A 17,401-nucleotide genomic window follows, 5' to 3' on the forward strand; every position below is an offset into this window, starting at 1 on the left:
TTGGAAATAAAATAAAATAATTTTTAAATAATAAAAATAATATAATATTTTAATATTATATCACTTGTAAGTGGAATATAATTAAATAATATTATACTATATCTTATTATTTCTAATACAATCTCATTTCTCAAAATCAAAATTAAAATCAAATTACAATTTACATATAACTTTAACCTACAATGCATATCTCATTATATATATTACTCTATTAAAACGACAAGTAGTAGCCATGACATTTATTTTTTTTATCTACATAAAACTTACAATAAGAATTAATTTTTTTTATCTTAAAATTCTTATAAATAATAGTTTTATCATTTTTCATTAAATAATATACATTAATATTAGAAAACTAAAATTAAGAAAAAAACTTTTTAATTAATTTGAAAAGACAAATAACAACTTAAAAAACGGTATACTAATTTTATTGGCTATAATCTTAAACCCCTGAACCCCTAAACTGTAATGTGGGTATCCTTTTTATCCAGGGTTTAAGCTCAAAATTATTAGTTTCTCAAAACACAGATTGAGGAAGTATGGACGCAGCACAAGAAAATGGTTCCGAGCAGAATAAGGAAGAATCTCGGCAGGTGCAGGTTCGATTCACAACAAAACTGCCGCCTGAATTAAAAGTTCCATCCACATCCTTCGCTGTTCCTGCCAATCTTACCAGATATGGCCTCTCAGAAGTCATCAATACCCTTCTTGGCCATGGTAAGTTTGTCCACTTGTAATCTTAGTTTTGTTATTCTTATCTGCCTTCTCTACGTGCTGCAATTCAGAATTTTAGATTTCAGTTTGAGGGAAAGAAGGGCAGTACGCCAGCTGCGAGTTTTATTTTCCCTTCATTTTCAGGTGTTTTAGTATCGACGAATTTTCCTGGGACTTAAGTTTTTCTCTATATCCCTCATTGCTGTTCTCCCTTCATTTGAAATGCCCTCAGGTAGATCCAGTGTCTAACGTTTGCTGTTATTTTCCTAGAGTATGTTGATTATTTCTCCAGAATTCTCCAAACATTGGTTCCTGCAGCTACTAACAGGGAGGTCTGCCCTGTAACCGTACGGTTTTTGAATGGGTTGTGGGCAATTTTTACAAATGCAATAATTTTTCTATGGGAGCTGTACTCCTCCAAACAAACATTCCGAATTCTTCTCAGATTATGGCAAACTTCTAGTTCTTCTCAGATTAATGCTAATCCAGGCTACTTATCTTCCATACCCCACAAAAATACTGTTGCGATGCAAATCAGAGAAAAAAATTGATGGAAAGTCGCAAAGTATTTATCTGATTTTTATCCCTCCTGCCCTTGTTTTAGCCTTCAACTACTTCTTTTTGCCACAGAATGGCTGCCCACAATGCCACTTTGACGTGATTTGAAATGATGTTAGTATATTCGATAAGGGTGTAGTTGCAAATTGAGCAGAATAAATAGTAGACCCTCCCACTATCAACAACTAAGGAGCAATTCTAACATAAAATATAACAAATTCAAATAATATCAACACCGGAGCGTAGCAGATATTATAGATCAAATCTTCATGTAACAGGTTTACAGATCTCATGTCTGAAATATATATTCACAGATGACGAATGCTGAAGTACTTATTGAAAGCACGGCAACTGCAGCAGGGACCTCCCAAAAGCATTCAATAATAGCTGAACACACAATGTGATGATTAGCAATTGACTAACTTGCCCCTACATATAAAATACAATAGGTTAATGCAACTTAGAATGCTAATGAAGGAACTATCTAAAAAGTTATGAAATCTAGAAACTAACATATGACCAGTCGATGGTTAGTGTGCTACATGTCAGCTTCTTTAGAACCAAACAAAACATAGTGACATGCAGAAGGTTAGGGTTGTAACCAGGACCCACTTAAGAGCAAAATCTTAAAAAAATGCCGTTTGAATTCTTTGGTCCTACAAAAAAATCTTCACTATCTTAACTCATTCAAAAGTCTTTATTGTGTGGAACTTGATATGCTGCTATGCAGATATAGTAAAGTTCACCCTCACATGGGAGATAAATAATAGCAGCTCGTGGACTTTTGGGATCAGAAAGTCCTCCAGAAACCACTCTCTAGTGCTTTGAAAGTTGGTGGCAGCTAGAGATCATAGAAACACCTTGTGCAGGCTCCTAAAATTAAAAAATTATAGTCAAAGTTTGAGTCCCTTGTTACTGCGTTCCATCATCCAATTGCTCTGAGACATGACTCTTTAAGATGGTGTAGCTTCAATACGGCTTCTATATTTTAAAACTTGCATACACCATTTTTGTACGTTGGTCTCTTCCAGAATCCTCCTCTTTTCTAGAATTCAGAGTAATTTCGAATGATAAAAAAGAGCCGGGTAAAGAATTAGAAGATAATCATATTGTTTGCATTTAGGCATGCTTTGATGACCAGATGAAGAGGTCATCATTCATACAATATGTTCTCAATGGACTCTTTCCTAACAAATTAATGGATCACCTTTATCCAATACAGAATTGAGAACATCTAAAGGAGAAGCTGAGGTGAAAATGGATTTCACTAATGGAGGATCACCTGGGCTGGGACTTGTAGATACAGCCAAGATAGATATATACAAAGTTGATGGCAAGAAGCCTCTTACTTGAGCTGTCCAAATATAGCAATTATTTGAGTTCTGTAATACGTTTTTTTTTTGATAATTCATAGCTGAAGCGGTATTTTTTAGCTTTTTCCCTGGAGCTAAGAACCAGTCGAGTAGACTCGAACCCAAGACCTTCCATGTAGGAGGCTTGCAGCTAACTGCTGTGTTGTGGGGTCATCCCCCGAGTTCTGTTATACATTATTTACGAAGAGAGTACAATTTGAATTGACAACCTTGTACATGGAGAATGACCAATATATTTGGTCTTCATGGATGAAGGAGCCAGGAACTATTAATTATGTTATGGGAGAATTTTATGGAAGCATTAATAGTGCATTTTGAGGTAATGTTACCTTCTTTGGCTGATTAACAAAGCTCTGGAAACAGTACCAGTAGTGGATTGTAGGGGATCGTTGCAGAATTTTTAAGGCTAAGCTTGCAGGTAAAAAATTATTTGCAAGAAGAATATGATGGTTTACTGGAGGGCTGAAGGACACTGTTCAATGCAAAGTCTGTTTTGTTATGCCATAGGAGATCATCAAGGTGATTATACCTGCTTGTGCAGTGGATGCTGACTATTTTCCTTTGCTGAGATCTGATATAAGGGACATTAAACGCTGCCAATTTTTGTCTTTTCAGAGAATAAATATAAGGAAAATAGAACACTGTCATATACTTATTTTCAGTAACAAGGTTAGCCAGGCCACAACAATCATTATCCTAGAGGCAATAATGAATGGAGCAATGCCCTTCAACAACATTGTCAGCCTACAACTCTGACTCCACTACAAATGATGTAAGAAAAAGCTAAAGCAAAAGGGTTATGTTATAGCTGTGATAATAAGTTCAACATGGGTACAAATTTGGTTAAAAAGAAGCCTATCCCATATTGATCAACCATGAGAACAGTAAGAACAGGAGGAAGAGACACTTCAAAGAAAATGATACGGTACCTTTCTGGAACTAGACATCATCATTTTATGTCTCGTGGCTGTAGGTTTTGCAACCCTCAACTTCATAAGGTGGTGGGTTGTATAAAGAATTGAAAGGTGATAGTCCTAATTGATTTTAATACCCCCCATGACTTTATTTGCTCATAATTGGTGAGTTAACTAAGATTTTAAGCAGTTAGCTCTAGAATATCAGGTGATGATTGCTGATAGAGGCACTGTCAAGTGTGATGGTAAATACTGTTGGGTACAATTGTCTTTGTTATTTAAAATTGATGGGAGGAGTCGATGTAGTACCGTGAATTCAATGGTTGAGGTTACTAGAGACAATTGCCATAAATATCCAAGGTCCTTATAGCTGCTTAATGGTGAAGAAGATAGACTATGTTTTGAAGGGTATTCAGGCTGGGACTTCACAAGTATTTATTGTATTTCTAGCTTATGTTTTTCTCTTGTCCATATATTGCCATCTGTTTTCTTGCCCTCTTTGCTATGCCATTGAATTTTGGAGCTCTTCAATTATCCTAGACTCTTGTCTTTCTATTTCTGAAAAATTATTTAACTTAAATTCTTTTTTTTTTTTTGATGAGTAAATGCGGGTTTAAAACTGAGGCCTGTTTCCTTCTAAAACATTAAGTGTAAATATCACATAGACCTTCAGCTAAAAGCAGCTAATTGAGACCACACCAAAAACAACTTAGATGCTTGTCTTGTTTGAAGTATTACCGAGCTCAGCTGTTCCAACTTTAGAATACACTTTATGTACAATTCCTTAATGGTTGTACCCATTTGATGATATCCTTTCTCCTATTAACTGCTTTGTTCATGGAACATTTATTTATTTAGCATTTTGATTAGTGTGCTAGTCTCTGACCATTTTTATTGCCTTAGAACAACTTTCTTGAAATGAAATTCCTTATAACAGATTTCTCTCTCTTTGATCTAATTTAATATCCTGATGCAAAGTAATAGTTTGCATATTTTAATTGGAAACTGATGTTTTTGTTATCTGACTCAAAAGTGCATTTATTTGTGCAGAAAAACCTCAGCCATTTGATTTTCTTGTTGAAGGGGAATTGGTTCGAACATCTCTTGAAAAGCTGCTGCTCATCAAGGACATTTCTGCGGTAATTTTCCTCTTAAGGAAATCATTTTGTTTACTTTTCCTTAGTATTGTTTTTTTGTTAAATTATGGGGTCTATTAAGGGGCCCTGGCCCAGAATGAAACCATGAAATACACACTATAAAGAGAATTAAATGCCTGTTATAACAACTCACACAGGGGTGTAACTGGCAAATGAAAATAAACATGCATGCAAGATCAGGCCAATCCATTTTTACTACTAAGAATGGTACGAAGCCTGAAAATTAGGTCAAACCAGAGAAGAATAAATCCTAAAAAAATCTTGAATTTTGCGATTTAAAAAAAAATCTCCACCCGAAACTATTTTTGCCCCCAAAATTCTGATTTAATCAGCTGTGATTTTCAATGATTTTTTAAGTTTTAAAATTGTGAAAAAATTGCTCGAGAAATGCATTTACTATCCACCTGTCACGACACCCTAACCATGCAAAATCGCTGTTTAATTGAGTTTTTTCATTGATTTTTAGCATAGAACTGAGTGCTAGCCATTGCGATGTAGTTCACCTCCAAAGATTCATCATATGTCATCAGGTTGCTAAGGTAAATCATAGGTAGGCAACCTTGAAAGGACGTATATTTAAAATAGATGTTAAGAACATTAAAATATAGATGTTCTTTGATATGCTTCTGCATTAAAATATAGATATTCTTTGATATGCTTCTACATTTGATCTTAATGCAGGAGCATCTGGTGGTGTATGGGCAATCCTGCATCACCCAAAAATATTTCATTTGTTAGTTTTATTTTATTTTTTTACATTTCTGGATACCCATTTGGACGAATAAGAGATTCCAACTCTCAGAATTGTCAAATTGCTTTTTCTTGCCGACTGCCCAAAATAGTAGATTTTTATTTGAAGTCAGATGGAGGACAAAATTTGTAGGAAGATTAAGGAAGGAAAAATAAGCACATTGGCGAAAGAATCAGTTCAAAAGCATTAACGGTTTGCAAGTTATTAAAGTTCCAGTTTCTTGAAAAACCGAAAAAAATTCTTCCAAGTCAGATTTGAGGCATTAAACGGTGTCGAACAGGCCCGAAAATGGCGGGAATTGGCGGAGCTGTTTCTTAGCGTATTCTACACTCAGAGAGCTTTCCGACGCTTCAAACGGTTCGTAAATCCGATTCTCGGATCAAAGTTATGGCTGCCGGAGGTTGGACAATTTTCCGGAAAGTTTCAATTTTCGAATCTGGCTGTATTTTCATATTTCCAATTTCATGTTTTGGCATTTGTCTGCCAAATGGTAATTTTCTAAATTGTAATTTTGGCTCCAAGCTGGAAAAGATCTATTTAGGACTCATTCGAGGAAACTTGTAATAGTTTAGGGATGTGAGTTGTTGTATGTGAAATTTTGGAGAGTTTTGGTTTCTGGGTTGGATAATTTGCATTGTAAAGGGTTTCTAGAAAACTTGGTAAGCTGTTGTATTGCAGCCTGTGGGGATTATTCCTCGTATTTGCATGTATGCTTGTATTGCAGATAGTTTTCAGATAATAATAATAATATCTCTTGCGTCTCTTTTATTGCAATTTGCCGTGTTTTTCTGTTTCTCAGGTTGTTCCCACATCAGATCTTAAGGACATTAACATGGAATGCTTAAGAGATGTGCTGTGTTGTTTTCTTAGTATTCTACACTACTTTCATTTGCAATAGGCTTGTAGCAATGCTTTCCATGTATATAAATCCAAAGACACAAATTTAGTGGGAAATAGTAGACAATATCATAAATACTAAGTAAGGCTTTTGTCTGATTTCTTTAACATATCTGAGCTTTATAAGAGTACATGCCAAAAGTAAATATAGATAGCCAGACCAAATTGAAACGAAATTCTATTGGCTTGATATCAACCTAAAGGTGTTTTTTTGCTTGGAATTCTTGTGACCCCGACTATTCAAAAGAATTTTAATATTTCAAGTGTCAACAATAATACCAAGGTGGTTGTTTAGATTATCAAGATTAGGTTGGAACAAATTTTCGTTTCAGATGCTAACAAAGTTCGATAATTTGGAGCTTCAATTTGACACTGGCCATCAAGTTTTAAGGACAAGCGGGTAGGGTAGTCACAATAGTATAATCAAGCGGGAAGTGGGAAGCAAAAGTATATATATAATAGTATATAGACATTGTGGAGCTGGAAGCAAAATGGTTCCTATTGGAAAGATAAAAATCAGCTTGTAGTGCTGAAAAAAAGAACTGTAGCAATATTTTATATCAAATGAAGGATTGTTTTGGTTATATATAAATTTCCAATATATTCTATAGGTTTAATTGTAATGTGGATTTTTCCAATGCCCTAGTTTTTGCCCTAAAATCACTATCCCAAGTAAAGTAAGGAATGAAATAGCAATATCATTTACCAATTAGATCCTGATTGAGACCCCTCAATCATGTTAGGTATAAAATTGTTCATTCCTACTAGGGTTAGGGGTATTATCTTAATCATGATTGTAAATTACATAATATACACGTGGGATTTCCTTAAGGCTTTTGACTTTTCCCAACAACCCATCCACATTATGAAGCACCATGGGAGATCATACAAGGAATTCAAACAAACTTCCATTTTTTTTTCTTTATCAAAGAGTTGTCCTCTTCCTTAAAACAATGCGAGACACGCAATGGATTTCAAAGAATCGATATATTAACAGAATGAGCAAGACGCTCATAAATAATACAAGAATATTTACAAGAATAGCAAGTTTCTAATAAGAAATTGCTGAGAAGATCGAAGACGATCTAACTAAAATAGAATATACACTATTGAGCATTAATACTAAAATTAACATTATTTTAATATTCTAGTACCCTCCCTTAATGCTCAATCTATTAACTACACCTATAGACCCCCTGAATTTTACAAATTTATCAGGACCAAGGGGCTTGGTGAAGATGTCTGCTGGCTGTTCCGAGGTAGGAACATACAGCAACTGGATGGATCCGTCTTCAACCAGCTGTCGAATATAGTGACAATGAGTTTCCACATGCTTGGTTCTTTCATGGAAGACTGGATTCTTGGTGAGTTTGAGCACTCCCTGATTATCACAGAACAAGGGAGTAGGACCTGCCTGGGAGACATGCATATCCGCAAGCATTCGTTGAAGCCAAACCGCCTCACAAGATGCCTTAACTGCTCCCCGATACTCTGCTTCTGTCGAGGAGAGAGCCACTGCCTGCTGCTTCTTACTAGTCCATGTGACAGCACCAGATCCCAAACTAAACACATACCCTGCTGTAGACTTACGGTCATCAACTGAACCTACCTATTCAGAATCTGTGTAACCACTGAGTAGAGGATCAGAACTCCGAGTGTACAGAAGTCCATAATCAGGAGTGCCACTCACATAACGCAGCACACGCTTCGCTGCTATCCAATGATCAGCCTTGGGAGCTGTCATGAAGCGTGAAATGTAGCTCACTGCAAAATTGATGTCAGGTCTAGTGGCAGTAAGATAGATGAGGCTGCCCACTAGTTGCCTGAACAGAGATTCATCCACAACTGGTGAAGATGACTGAGCTGAAAGTTTGAGCTCGGGTTCCATAGGAGTAGAGGCAGGTTTGCAATCCTGCATTCTGAACCTGTCCACAAGACTTCTGGCATACTTGGACTGAGAGAGAAAGATACTGTTCTCAGTCTGCCAGACTTCAACTCCTAAGCAGTAATGTAGAAGTCCCAAATCTGTCATATCAAAGGTGCGGCACAAATCCTGTTTGATCCCAGTGATCAAATGTGCTGAACTGCCAGTAATGATTAAGTCATCCACATAGACAACCACAAACAGAATATCATTACTAGTATGCTTGATATACAGGTTTGCATCAGATGGACTCCGCTGAAAACCATGATCTGTCAGATACTTATCAATTTTCATGTACCAAGCCCGAGGAGCTTGTTTCAGACCATAGAGTGCTTTGACTAGTCTACAAACCTTCTGTTCTTGACCAGCAACCTTGAATCCTGGGGGTTGCGTCATGTAGACTTCTTCCTGTAAGTCACCATTCAAAAAGGCACTCTTGACGTCCATCTGATGGACTTTCCAACTGAACTGGGTTGCCAAGGCAAGAACGAGCTGTATGGTACTCATTTTGGCTGTAGGAGCAAAAGTCTCCTCGTAGTCAATGTCTTCTTTCTGTGAGAACCCACGAGCAACAAGACGAGCCTTATACTTGTCTAGGGTTCCATCAGCTTTGTATTTAACTTTGTACACCCATTTGCAGCTAATGGCCTTCTTCCCTAAAGGAAGATCAGAAAGGGCCCAAGTGTGATTCTTCTGAAGACTCTGGAACTCAGCTTCCATAGCCTGTTCCCACTCAGGTATACCTTTAGCCTCTGAGTATGTCTGAGGCTCAAAAACACTGTGTATGTTAGCCATGAGAGCAAAATTGACTGTATGTTGCTGTTTGCTCTTATTACGGGAGGTTCTACCCTCAATGAGCTCAGTATCCTTGAGATCACCAATGGTCTTGGGCCACCATTTAGGCCGGAGAGTAGAAGTGCGAACATCTGGAGGAGCTGGAAGAGGCTCAGGATCAGGAGCAGGAGGAGGATTATTCTCCGGAGGGAACTCAGGTAGTGCATCATCGAAAATAGATTCTGCATCATCCCTCCCATCAGGCGAACCTAATGGAATAAGAATACTGTGAGGCTGATCCTCAGAACTCTGCTCAGAAGAAGGGGACTGAAAGAATCCTCTGTCTTCATCAAATACAACATCACGACTGAAGATAAGACGTTCAGTGTCTATATCTATCAGTCTGTAGGCCTTATGGTGATCATTGTATCCTGTCATCATGAGTTTCTGACTTTTGGAATCCAACTTGGAGCGTTAGCATCTGGAATCCAAACATAGGCAACAGAGCCAAAAACCTTCAGGTGGCTGATCTTAGGCTTCCGACCAGACCAAACCTCTTCTGGAGTCTTCCCCTTAACAGCCTGAGTAGGGGAACGGTTAAGAAGGTAGACAGCAGTAAACACTGCTTCAGCCCAATACTTATTCGGAACACTCCTGTGTTGTAACATAGAGCGAGCCATCTCAACAACCGTACGATTGCGATGCTCGACAACACTGTTTTGCTGAGGAGTGTAGGGTGTAGTCAATTGGCGTTTGATGCCATGGGTATCACAGAAGTTGGAGAATGCAGCAGAACAAAATTCCCCCCCGTTATCTGTTCTAAGAGTAATGATACTATGTCCAGACTCTTTTTCAACAAAGGACTTAAACTTCTGAAAGATACTAAATACATCTGATTTATGTTTAAGAAAGTACACCCACATCTTTCTACTAAAATCATCTACAATAAGCAAAAAGTATTTGCAACCAGTAACAGAAGATGTATTCATAGGACCACAAATATCAGCATGAAGTAATTGAAGTACCTTAGATGTGTGCCAAGACTTTCCATGTGTGAATGAAGTCCGATGCTGTTTGCCAGCTTGACAGGCGCTACATACTCCAAGATGCTGAGTTTGAATATCAGGTAACCCTGAAACAAGTCCCTCCCGAGATAGCTGAGAGAGATACTGAATGTTGAGATGTCCATATCTCTGATGCCACAAAGTGCTGAGAGGAGAAACACGAGTTGCCAGAGCCACTTCAGGAGAATCACCAGTGTCAAGAAGCCTATATAGGCCATGATCCTCTAGACCAACAGCAATAGTAAGACGAGTCTCCCGATCAATGATGGAACACTTGTGAGCACTGAACACCACATCTAGCTGAGGAGAATTCCTCATAATCTGGCTGATAGAGAGTAGATTAAGTTCCATTCCAGGAACATAGTACACATTTAGAAAAAGGAGAGTCCTGCCACCAGACTGTATCTGAACAGTGCCTCTGCCAACAACTGTATACTCCTTACCTCTGCCAAATACAACGGAATCACTGAAAGGTGAGAAGTCTGTAAACTAGTCATGCCGATGAGAAAAGTGACGTGATGCACCAGAGTCGATGTACCAAGCAGAAGACCTGGCATGATCTGAAGACCTCTTAGCCATAAAGTCATAAAAGGCAGGCTCCTGCTCGGAATGTTCAGCAACATGTGCCTTCTGGTGTGACCCTCCCTGCTTCTTTTGTTCAGAAGCGAGCCTCTGACGGCAATCTTTCTTCATATGGCCGTACTTGTGACAGTAATTGCATTGCACATTCTTCTTCTTAGCTCCATCCTATGTCTGAGAAGAGCCTTTCTGTTGAGAAGACTGAGAGGACTGAAATTTGCCTTTATCCTTGTGAAAGGATTGGGCTGTGAAGGCATTTTCCGAGGAGGTTGATGTAGGACCACTACTAAACTGTTGTTTCCAGCGATCTTGCTGTAGAAGTTTGGTGCACAATTTTGAAAACTTCAGATCAACATTAGTGGAAGTAATATTGAGGGTCTCAATGAAGTGTTCATACGATTTCGGAAGACTTTTCAGAGTGATTACTACCATGTCTTCTTCCTCCATAGTCCGACCAATAGCTTCGAGCTGATCTCGAATGTCCTTAATCCTCGTGAGGTGTTCCTGTAAGGACATACGTTCGTCCATCATAATGGAGAACAACTGATTCTTTAGAAAGAATGCTCGGCTCTTGTCGGATGTCTCATGCAATTCCTTCAGATGCTTCCAGATGTCAGAAGCTGTCTTGCCGGAAGGAATCTGCGGTAACTGATCATCAGTCATTGAGAGTTTGAGAAGCATAGCTGCCTCCCGATTGCGTTCATCAAACTTATCTTGATCTGCACTAGGTGTACCAGGACTGAGCTCTTTTCCCAAAACAAGTTGGTCAAGACGCCTATATTAAAAAATGGTCAACATACGCTATTTCCAGATGTTGTAATTGTTGCCATTAAAGCGTTGACTGCCTTCTAACATCAGGTTGGTTAGAGAAGCCATTTGCACGTTTCCCAAAAAAAATTCCTGGCTGACCCAGAAAAATCCAAAGACAACCCAGAAATTCATGCAAAAAACCTAGAAGGAATCTGCTGTCAGAATCTGGATCCGCGGGCTCGAAAAACGAGGCACGAAAATTGAGGCACCCAGAAAAAACGGACAACTACCCAGATTAGGGTTCGAAAAACCCACAAGAATCTGCAAGAATAATTTATTTTCGATGGAAACTGGAAGGTAAACACCTTAATCGAAAATTTCACAGGGTCGTGGAAGCCATGATTTGCTCAGAAAAAAATGGCGTCGCCGAAGGTGCAGGTCGCGACGCGTTTGCAGGTCGCATCACGTCGCCGAGGGTGCAGGTTGTGACGCCTGGGGTTGCAAGTCGCGACGCCGAAGGTCGCAGGCGCACAGAGGTCGCGGACAGACAGAGCACCAGCCACGACGACTCTGCAGGTCGTGCACCAACACGAACACATTCGAACACAGGGCGCGACGGCTCTGCAGGTCGCGGACCAACACGAACACAGTCGAACACAGGTCGCGACGGCTCTGCAGGTTGCGGACAGACAGAGCACCGGCCACGACGACTTTGCAAGTCACGCACCAACACGAACATAGCCGAACACAGGTCGCGACGGCTCTGCAGGTCGCAGACCAACACGAACATAGCCGAACACAGGTCGCGACGGCTCTGCAGGTCGCGGACCAACACGAACACAGGTCGCGAAAAAGAAACGCGACTGTTCAAACCCGAGGTAGTTCACAGGAGCTAGGCAACTGAAAAACCCTAGAAGGATTTTTAAACACCAGAAAAAATTTCAAAAATTTCCACTAATTGGAAATTAGAATTAAAAAAAAAAAATTTCTCCTATAGCTCTGATACCATAAAACAATGCGAGACACGCAATGGATTTCAAAGAATCGATATATTAATAGAATGAGCAAGACGCTCATAAATAATACAAGAATATTTACAAGAATAGCAAGTTTCTAATAAGAAACTGCTGAGAAGATCGAAGACGATCTAACTAAAATAGAATATACACTATTGAGCATTAATACTAAAATTAACATTATTTTAATATTCTATTATTCCTCCATGGTCAATCCCACTTAGATATACCTGCCAACTTTAAGGACCCAAAGCTGAATGTTTCTTAAAAGGAATGAGCACATAAGGACAGCCAAAAACTTGAAGGTGCCGCACAATAGGTTTCTTGCTGCACCAGGCTTAAACGGGAGTGATGCCCCTCAATGCCTTATGGGCAAACTTGTTTTGAATGTGAGCAGCAAAGTTGATAGCTTTGGCCTAATATATAGATGCAAGGGAACAAGCATGGATCATGTAGCCAATCATCTCTTTTAGAGATCTATTTTTCTTCTTTGCAACATTGTGTTGAGGTGTGTAGGCAACTGAATGCTAAAGATTAATTCCTTCAAAATATTTGTTCAAAGCAATGGTTCACATATTCCCTACCATTGTCAATGCAGAGAATTTTGACAAAATTTCTAGATTGGTTTGTTACATGAGCCTTGAACACTTGAAATCTATCAAACACTTAATCTTTTTGTGAAAGGAAGAAGAAGAGATATTCACAAGCAGAAGAGAAGATACACACAATCATAGAAAACACACCAAGAGATTCCCCGAATTCACTCAATCAAAGAACTTATTGTTTGGAGTGTTGAAAATTTAATCAAATCTTGGAATGAATATGTGTTCATTCAAAATCTGAAATTTTGTATGTACAACAAAGAAACATCTAATTTGGACCTCTAATGCAATTCTGAAATATATGCCTTAAAGAAATAACTTTGTTTCTACTCTTGACAACAAATTCAGATTACATTCTCTGTTTTTGGTCCCGGTAATAGCAAAAAGTATTAGATTTTCAGCATATGTGAAGCTAGATGTTACACTAATTTATTTGTTCCGCATAGGGAATGCACAAAGACGAGACTCAGTGCACTAGGGAAAAAGATAGAAGTTGTAAGACATGTGCTTAACCGCCTCCCGTGGATCCTTGTCTCTAGCCGTTGTGGCATTCGTTGATAGCTCGAGCTTTTGGCATAACAGCAGCGGTGATTCCAACAAGTGGTATCAGAGCGCTGCGTTACGGGTTCGAATCTCGGGAGGTCTCCTTCATTCCGTCAGTGTGGAACCCTCAGTTGGTGCTGAGGGGGAGATTGTTGACTTGGTGGTCACCACCTCCTTCAGGATTTGTGACATGTGCTTAACTGCCTCCCGTGGATCCTTGTCTTTGGCCGTTGTGGCGTTCGTTGATAATTCGAGCTTTTGGTGTAACGGCAGCGGTGATTCCAATGCATATGAGGGTGTTATAGTTCCGTTCAGATGTTTTTGATGCTGCAGTTATTATGCTTTGAAAATGAAGAATTAGTCTCAATGTAATCATAGCAATTACAAGAGGGTTTCACTAAGAGGGGGTTGCTGTAGTTGGAGATAAAAATAATAAACTAAATGGGGATAAAGTAGGAACTGATATAACTCTGTAATCATGTTGCTGCATGACTCTTATGAGTTCTGTTGTAGAGAAGTTGTGATGAAAGTCAATAATATTCATTTGTACATAGAATAGTCTGGTGATTGTTTGTTTACAATCTTATATCTGCCTGGAATTGGGGTCCTCTGTTATCTTTTTGTACTAAGTTTCATGTTTCGAAAGCCTTGAAATGTTTTTATCGATAGTAGAACTCTCATATCATCGTTGCATCTTGATATCGATCTTTTTGCCAGATTTTCCATTGAGGTCTAGACTCCTGGGGGCCACAAGGTCACTGGATGGGTTCATATTGATTCTTTCTTCTGAATGATGCTATGGTTCATAGCTCACCTTAAGTCATCAAGGTTTTTCCAACATAATATAATATATTGAGTTCTATTCCATCATGTAAATGATTTTTGTTATAAGAAGAAAATGCCATTTGTACATTTTTTTTTATTTGATTTGTTGATGCTTTGCTCTTGTTTTCATTGAAGAGGAAATCAATTTCATGTGAATACCATTACTTTTATTGTTGTTTGTTATGAAAATAATATTCAAGATTTTTCCTTCAAACGAAATAAAAAATTGATTTAATGGAAATTATGTAGCATAATCGGTCTTTTGTTTCTTTATAGCACTAGTACTTGAAAATTGCTATAGGAAAATCATTTCCTTTCTTCATTTATTGCAAATAGCTTTGGTATTTTATTTATTATTTGTACAACTTCTCTACTTGAAAAGTACAACATTCTCTAATAAAGTTCTGAATCTTGACTTTGTGCAGGAAAAAATTCTTAATATAGAATATATACTAGCAGTGGCTCCTCCTAATAAGGAAGAGCCCCTTTTACATAATGATTGGGTCAGTGCAGTTGATGGTTCTTGTTCCAGGTCTGTAATTTTCTTCACTTTTCTGAAATCAGCTTAAACGTACTTGGGATTGAATTGTTTTTTAATTAGATTATACAATGATAGCATAATTCTTGACAGACAACTGTAAGATATTGGTGTTTGCTTCTTTAGAGAATTGTTTACAAACATTGTACAGTCAAGAGTTAGCCATGTTATTGATTTTAAATGTTTTGGGTAATATAGTCTATGCGTTGTCAACCTTGTGGATGAATTAGAAAATGAAAGATATTGTGTAATGCTTTGATTTCCCCAAAGGTTAATGCATGATGGATATGGCTGGATGCCAGTGCGATAAAGTGAAAACAAAAGTTGCAAGAGAGCAAGAGCAGCTGTTCCACCTTAACTTGGGTGTGCATTGTTACAACTGGAATTGCAAACTAATTTCATGGCACACTTTCTTTTGTTGTTAATAATGCATGCCCTAGTTTATACATGGCTTGCTATATTTTGTTGTTAATGATGCATTCCCTAGTTTATATGTATATATATGTATGTACGTATGACTATGCATGCATGCATGTATATATCTGTGTATATATGTGTGTGTGTGTATGTATGTATATGTGTGTATGTGTACACAGACATGTTGAATCATCGTTTTTGCTTCACATGCATAGCTACTGCTATGTTCTCTACTGTTGCTGGTTGCGCTACTAAGTTACCAATTCAGAATTGGTATGTGGGTAGTGACATGCTGGTAAGGTAAATTTTTTTTGGGTCTCTACAAAAAACACATATAATATGTATATGTATATATACATACATACATATATGTGTGTATATATACATACACATATGTATGTATATATGTATAAATATACTCACACACATGTATATATACACTAGGTTTCATATGCAGTATTTTGAAATATTTATATATATTGGCATACTTGTCATTGATGTCACATTGAACAAAATCTCAGGATTGATGATGACTACAGTCTTTTGTTGTATTGAAGTTCGTTGGATGTATCTGTGGGTTCAGACCAACATTTATAATGTTAACAGCAGCTCAAATATTAAACATACTATGAAATGATATCTATACCTTCGATCTGATAGTAGTCATCTCCAAAGACAATGGGTTGATTGCATATGTTTGACTCTGCATAATCTTCGGTTGAGATTGGACTGCATATGTTGTTTGGTATTCTTTCTCATGTTTCTGTGTATTATAATCTGGTTCAGACTTGAGAACTGCATATTATCATCAGATTCAGACTTAGAAAGAATATTGAAGTCAGACATTTCAAACTATATATCTGACTTTACTTTTGAACTTTGTACGGATGTCAAAGTTTTTTAGCTATGACTAAACAAAACAGATTGATGTGTTGTAACTTAGTTACAACTAATTCTTGCCACCTGTATAACTGAAAGGATCTTCCAGACTTCTATATGATGACCACAAATAAAGTCAAGCATTATCATTTTTTAACGTAAGAAAGGCTATTTAGTTTATGAGTTGGTTATTAGTTACAACCAACTTGGACAGGTTTGTAGCTATGCACTAACTACTTGTTCGATGGAAATAAAGAAGGTTCATCTATATATTAAAGTGGATAGGGAATAGGGTGTTGTTGTTAATAAAAAATATATATTCTGTGAATTAATTGATTAAAAAGGTTCTGTTTGGAAGATGATGCTGTTATAAAAAGGAAGATCATTTACAATGACAATGCTGAGACTGGTAACAGTTATTGTTGAAGTTCAGGCAGCAAGAATAAGGATATACAGAAAGATTTTGACAACTATCTTCAGAACTTCATTCTGCAGATTTACAGAAGAGACTGGTAACTGTTTGCAGAATATTATTCTGTGGTTATACAGAGACATATTTTTGTTTGATAGAATAATGTTTTGACAGAATATTTTATTCAGATTTGTGAATATTCTGTTTAGAGTTGTTGATTAGTGGATTAGATATTGTTTCTCTGTTAAGTTTTGACAGTGATATTCAGGGTGATTCAGATTTTAAGCTTTGGTTTTGAAAGTGTTTTGACAGTGGGTTCAGAGTGATTCAGATTCTCATATCAGAGTGATTCAGATTTGCGTATCAGAAGTGATTCAGATTTGCATATTGTTTTCCTTATTGTTCTAAGAAAGCATTGACAATGGTTATTTATTGTAATGATTGATGAAAAGAATTGTAATATCTTGGATAACAAATTCAAAATCAGAGATAATAAGTTTTATCTGTAATATTCCTTTTTGGTTGGTGCCATAAGAATTCTAAGTTGGTGCTCAGATTGTGGAGTTAGGGTGTTGAAAGAGTTGGTGCTCTTAAGGTAGGGGTTTGGTGACTCCTTAGGGTTGGTGGCCTTAAATTTGTAATTGACTTTAATTGTGAGGCTCAATTAGGACAGTAGATCCTAGCAATGTTGCTCACTGTGGTTTTTCCCATCTT

The 17,401-nt window shown here is 37.6% G+C and overlaps 1 protein-coding gene and 1 long non-coding RNA gene across 2 annotated transcripts in view; both read left to right on the forward strand.

Moving 5' to 3' along the window:
* The first annotated feature begins 432 nt into the window (after positions 1–432).
* The window catches only part of LOC131055167 (ribosome biogenesis protein WDR12 homolog), a 78,447-nt gene continuing 61,478 nt past the window's right edge, over positions 433–17,401 (forward strand). Inside the window, exons 1-3 of the mRNA XM_057989774.2 lie at positions 433–717; positions 4,610–4,698; positions 14,867–14,973. Of these exons, the coding sequence (XP_057845757.2) occupies positions 540–717; positions 4,610–4,698; positions 14,867–14,973 (374 nt within the window). The 5' untranslated portion in view covers positions 433–539. The remainder of the gene's footprint in view (positions 718–4,609; positions 4,699–14,866; positions 14,974–17,401) is intronic.
* Positions 4,705–6,229, forward strand: LOC131055168 (uncharacterized). The gene is made up of 2 exons (XR_009108168.2): positions 4,705–5,266; positions 5,398–6,229. It is a non-coding gene; the product is annotated as an uncharacterized LOC131055168 (long non-coding RNA).

This window comes from Cryptomeria japonica, chromosome 2, assembly GCF_030272615.1.
Source record: "Cryptomeria japonica chromosome 2, Sugi_1.0, whole genome shotgun sequence".
Taxonomy (NCBI): domain Eukaryota; kingdom Viridiplantae; phylum Streptophyta; class Pinopsida; order Cupressales; family Cupressaceae; genus Cryptomeria; species Cryptomeria japonica.